Source organism: Bos indicus, chromosome 3, assembly GCF_029378745.1.
Source record: "Bos indicus isolate NIAB-ARS_2022 breed Sahiwal x Tharparkar chromosome 3, NIAB-ARS_B.indTharparkar_mat_pri_1.0, whole genome shotgun sequence".
NCBI lineage: Eukaryota > Metazoa > Chordata > Mammalia > Artiodactyla > Bovidae > Bos > Bos indicus.
Genome location: NC_091762.1, coordinates 17,803,936 through 17,809,935, shown reverse-complemented (window position 1 = coordinate 17,809,935; position 6,000 = coordinate 17,803,936). Strand labels below are relative to the sequence as shown.

At 36.6% G+C, this 6,000-nt stretch overlaps 1 protein-coding gene across 1 annotated transcript; it reads right to left on the bottom strand.

Moving 5' to 3' along the window:
* Positions 1-498: 498 nt before the first annotated feature.
* LOC139182120 (small proline-rich protein 2E-like) lies at positions 499-2,976 on the bottom strand. The gene is made up of 2 exons (XM_070785654.1): positions 2,851-2,976; positions 499-2,120 (listed from the first exon to the last, which is right to left on the bottom strand). Exon 2 carries the CDS (start codon positions 2,099-2,101, stop codon positions 1,883-1,885), a length of 219 nt encoding a protein of 72 aa, XP_070641755.1. The 5' UTR covers positions 2,102-2,120; positions 2,851-2,976; the 3' UTR covers positions 499-1,882.
* Positions 2,977-6,000: the final 3,024 nt, after the last annotated feature.

Sequence of the window (6,000 nt, the reverse complement as noted above, 5' to 3'; positions counted from 1 at the left end):
CTGTGCTATGTCTTTTTCTTTTCATTTCTGACCCGCAAGCTAAACAATTATTTTCTGAACATAAGTTCACCGAAATATCCTGGCGAACACAACAAGCTAACAACATTCAGTTTGCCTCCCAAGTTACCTATATAGCAAAGATTTTGCCATTGACTATCATGCGTCACCACATTTATATTTTTGAGTGTCAGTTTTCTTGCCAACCTACTCCAGACTCTTAAACCATGGCCACATATTTAAGATTTGTTACAATAACACCTTACCTCTAGGAACTAATTTCTGTGTCAGGTCAAATAACACTAGCTACAGAAGAGACAACTCCCAGATATTGGTGCTTCCCCCACCACACACACACAAGTCATAGTCTGATGAAGGTTGAGCAGTAACGGACTCTTTCTCCATCTTCAGTTCTATTATCATAGAATCCTTTAATTCTAGCTTTATGAGTGAAGAATGTAGATAAAGAAAAGTCCTTTTAATCTTAAGTATATTTAGGCATAGTATGATTTAACACAAAGACTTTATTTCTTTTAAAAATAGTATCTTATTCATTAGTGTGTGTGGAGTTTGTGGTCTGACTTAACTATTTTCTAAGCGGAAGCTTAGAGCCACAAAAAAGATATACTTAAAGAAAATATCCCTCATTTCCCAGCTTACTTGATAGTAGGCTAAGCACTTATAAAAGAAAGGTACACAGCAACAGTAATTTTACAAATCTAAACATTGCAAAAACCAGTGTGTTCTTCAGTAAAAAAGTAGTCTCAGAGGTGAAAAAATATAGACAGACCATGGATTAGTTGTTGGAGAAAGAAGAGCAGGTGGTACACACGGAGAGGAGACAGCACTTTGTCTGGTAAAGATCATTTTTTTTCAAATTTCTCTTTCTTCTCTACTACTTATATTTTAAAAACCACTATAATCTTATGCAAAAATATTCCAGTAATTACCCCAAATTCTATATTTGCAATATCACATTAATAATAAGGTTAATGAAGAAGAAAAAGAACAACAAATTAGGAAAGAGTAACAAAGTTTGAGAATTTCTTTCTGTTTGCTATACTAATTATGTTTGAGCCACTGTCCTGCTGGAACAAGTATGGTGGTGATGCCAATGATAGTAGTGATGCTGGTAATGACTAAGACAATGATGATTTACTGCCTCTCTAAGTGCTAACTCTGCATCTAGCAATGTGCCAACTAAACTAAACACATTCATTTAATTTGTATGCCCCAGACGAGTGAGCAATATATCTAAGATTTTCCCCACTTTTTAGTAAAGAAGCAAAAATCTTGAGGAGTTTAAAATTTCTCAAATTAATCAATCTTCAATTAAATAAGTAATATGGATTAGAAATTATATAAATATAACCTGTTATGTCACTCAAAATTCAGGCAACAATGATTGTGAGATCCTGAACCTTGATATCAAAGAATACAAATAAACCACAACAATTATATAGTATTGTTAAAAGCAACTTTTAAAATAAAGAAAGCATTTTTAACATCACACAAAGGAATTCTACTTTATTCAGGAGGTAGAGGATAAGTAACAATTTCCCAGCCTGTAGAAACCCCTGCCCAGATGACAGACACAGAAGACAGTGAGAGAATCCTCTGATGGGACCCAGGAGAAGAGCTGCTGTTCTTCCTTCTGAAGCTCTGTGATGCTTTCTTGGGCACTTCCAAGAGCAAAGCAGTATAGCAACCTCAGAAAGGAAACCTCTAGCTGTCTGAAATCGCCACAGGCATATTACTGGCTGAAGGGTGGAGAAGCTCCTTCTGTATCCATGATGGGATTTGAAGAGAAGGCAAAGGTAGAGCTGTGGAGCTAGGTGAGTCAACTGTCCTTATCCTTTCCTGATCCAGATAAAAGCTGATGTTGTTACTTGCACTTGGGTGGGCACTTCTCTTGGCATTGTTGGGGAGGTGGCACAGGAGGGCATTTCTGCTGGCACTGAGGAGGTGGGCATGGCTCAGGGCACTTTGGAGGTGGGCATGGCTCAGGGCACTTTGGAGGTGGGCAAGGCTCAGGGCATTTCGGTGGGCACACTACTGGAGGTGGCTGGCAGGGCTGCTTGCACTGCTGCTGCTGCTGAGACATCTTTCTGGAATCTTAGAATCTGAAAGAAATTACATGATAGTGTTCACAAGAAGGAATTCCTAAAGAAGGACATGGCAAAAATTATGTAATACCATCAGCTAGGAGCCAATCTCTAAGAATGTGCTTTAATTTCTTTAATTCCATTTAATGAATTTCTGGCTTGTCTTGCTCTCTTAGGAAATTGTTTCATCAGCCTAGAGAAAACCTTCTCTTTGCTCATACAAATTTTCTAAAGAAAATATGTTTGTTTGAAAGAACACAGCAGTAGTTTTTTTTTGTTGTTGTTGTTTTTAATTAAAACATCTTCAAAAAAAGTTCATCACAAGTTCTAAAATCTGGGGCAAGCTCACAAGCAATTCCTATCTTCATGATCTCTCATGAGGTCCCAGCAGTATGATTTGTGTAAAGAGCAAAGGGCCACCAGGAAGGATGCAAGGGCCTCATAGTTTCTAGGATAAATGCCTCTGAAATCACCACAGAAGGACACCAAAATGATATCAAAAAAGGAAAAAATACTTTCTTCTTTACCTCTTAATGTCAAAGATTTCCTATTAACTTCTTTTTCAATAGGGAAATTCAAACTCTTTACCAGAAACCTAATAAATATAGCATACAAATTCCAAGTTCCCATCCACTAAGGAGCATTAAACACTTGATCATAACTTTGGACCCACCAAATTTGCTGCCTCCAGCATAAATTCAATATTCGGGAGCCCAAGAACAAAGTAGAACTGAAGAATCAGACTCACCAGGTTCTCCAAAGTCTATCAGGACTTGTGTAGCAGAAGGATGGCAGTGATGCAGCAGAGGGCCTTTTTATTGGGGCTTGCTGCCCCACCCAGGGGGAAGTTGAGCTGCCAAAATGGGCCTGGTTCAGTCATTTCCCAACCAAAATGCAAATCCATCCATAACTGGCTTGACAGGGACTCGGAAAAGAGGATATGCCCTGCTCCAGGATCTCCTCACTGGATTATGTTCTTATGACTCACAGTCTCTGCTTAGCTCTTAATTTCAGGAATTTATGACAGAAGGATTTGCAGGGATTGTGGGGGGTTGTTTTCTAACTTGTCATCAAGGGATCCTTTTCTTGATCAGAGGATATGCTCTTCTCTCTCTTTCACCTTCCTTGAATTATAAAACTGTTTGTTTTGTCCACTTGAACTGGTTGTCATTCTATCTACATACTGGGTTGCAAAGGGCCTGGTTACCTGGGACACTTTTCTCTCTACCTCAGACTCTTCTTATGATGCATTTCCCTTTGATCCCTGGCCTGCTAATCTAAAGTCTCCTTGCTTCTAAAATAAACTGAGGGCAGGTTGCAGGTCATCTCACCAGCCTTCCCATCATGATAGATAGACACCTTCAGTAAAATGGTAACCCTCTAGGGTCCTCCTTTCACTGCTTTGCTACATGGAATACAGAACATTAAGATTCTTGTGACCTTTATAAATCTGTCTCACCTTAAATCACAGGAAATTCACTACAAGTGTAGCATCACCTACTGTAATTCAGATATTGCGGCAGCTCAGACCTTAGACCTATGATAGAAAGCAAGCTTTTTGCTCATAACTCCCCAACATGACCCATCACCTGCTCCTACATAACTTCTCCAACTGATCTCTTTTTATTTCTTCAACTTTTGAGAAATTTCCAAGGATTGTTCAAATTTTCCTGCCTCCTTGAAATTATTGAAAAACCCAATCTAAAATGCAATGCTATTCAAATGGCTACTTTTTAATATATTTACTATTTATTAATTATTGAAACACATGTTTCTCCATCAAATCTAGTGGTAGATTTAAGAAAAAAATTTGAAATCACTTTATTAATAATTCAGTGATTGAAGTTTATTGTCATTCATATAAAACTTTTAATTATTAATAATAATTTTATGATAATTTCAACCTTTACATTTTCCATATTGGTCACAGTGGAATATATGTGAAATAAACTTATTTTCACTCTTTCTTTTTTTGCCTGTTTATTTTTAAATTTTTTCTATTTTTTTCAATTTTTATTTTATACTAGAGTATAACCAATTAACAAGTGTTGTGACAGTTTCAGGTGGACAGCAAAGAGACCCAGCCATATATATACATGTATCCATTCTCCCCCAAACTCACCCTTCCAGGCTGCCACATAACATTGATCTGCTCTACTTTTTTTGTACAATTTGCCAGTTTGCTGGGAAGAAAGTTTGATGGTTAATTTATAGATCAACTTGACTGGCACAGGATGTCCAGATATTTGGTCAAACATTATTCTGGATTTTTCTCAAAGGATGCTTTTGATTGGGGTTAATATTTATCAGTGGCCTGAGTAAAGGAAGTTGCCTTCTAAAATGTGGGTAGTCCTCACTGAAAGCCTGAATAGAACAAGGCTGACCCTCCTTCAGGTAAGAGACAATTCCCCAGCCTAATGGACTTCCAGCAAGTTTTCAGCTCTACAAACTTCAAATTCTCCAGAATTCATAATCTCTCTCTCTACTATATCTGTGTGTGTGTGTGTGTGTGTATATAATTTGAATATTTCATCTGCCATTTTATGTAGATGACTGACTATGGAAAATTAAATTAAAAATTCCAAAAGTTAGCATAAAGAAAATTTAAAATATTAACATTATATGATACTTGTGATGTGTAATTAGGACAAATAAAATGAACTTTTAGGGAATGACTGAAGTTGAGGAAACAATGCCCTAGTATGTTCTCCAACCCTGGCAAAGATTTCATTTGTGCTTTTCGCAGATTTAGCAGTCAACAGTTCTTCTATAGTTCCTATCTTCTATCCTGGACATGAGTTATACTCTTTTCTGTGCCGTCCCCTTGGTCACTGAAGCTGTGTCTTGTGAGCTGTGGCTGGTGAAAGGGCCCTGTCTGATTTAGGAATAAATTTACAATGCTAGCTTTATGTTACTGTAGAATGTGGAAATATATTCTCAATGAATCAGGATGTCCCATCTCATCTGACCCAAACACTTCCTTAGACGGCTATCATGTTCTTAAAATTCTTTTGTCAGGATTTAAAACTCTTTTATTCCATAAGTATCAGGTTTGAATTCTTTGAGAGGAAAAATAAATATAAAATACCATTTAAGATATAAATAATAGAGAGGTTTGGGAGAGATAAGAGGGTCAGAGCACTAAAGTTCTGAAATCTAGGTGAAATATGAACTTAGGACTGATCTGATACATTTGCTTTTGTCAACTCTTTCCAAACATGCTTTTGATCTTTAAAAGACAGTGATTTTAAAATTCTGTTTCAATTTGCTTATTCTCTGTCTTCTCCTTCAACCCTCTAGACCCCTTATCTGGCTATATTACCCTTCACTACCTCTTACTGTCCAACACGGTACATTGACAGGTTGTCAATGCTTTTAAAAATAACTTTTAATATTCTTTTAAATTCTTCCTGCAATCAGTAGGAAGAATTTCTCAACCAACTTGTCTTGGTCAAATAATCAGGAAGCTTTACAAGAACGTGACTTTGTAATGTGAAAGGAGGAAGAAGTGGAGAATGAGAAAGAAGAGGAAAGACACTTGAAACAGTCACCAGAAATTATGTTCCTGAAGCTGGGACGTAGCATATTCCTCTAGCTCAGCAACATCTTCACTGACTGCTGTATACTTTTTAAATATAATGATGAATAGTTGTAAAAATGAAACTACATCACAATATATATAATCAGGAAAGCATAAAGCTGTTCAAAAAAAGAGTACCATCATTAAACTCCAAGAAATAACAACTGCTTATATTTTTGCTGTATTTAGTGTTAGAATTTTTTATTTTTCATAAACCCACACACATGCATGTATGTCTATAAAGGTTATTGATTTGAGATCTTTCCTGTTTTGTAATAGGGATGTTTCCAGCCATAAATTTCTCTGTTTTTATTCTGC

Excerpts from the sequence above, each read along its gene's own strand:
- LOC139182120 (XM_070785654.1), bottom strand. The coding sequence starts at position 2,101 with ATGTCTCAGCAGCAGCAGCAGTGCAAGCAGCCCTGCCAGCCACCTCCA.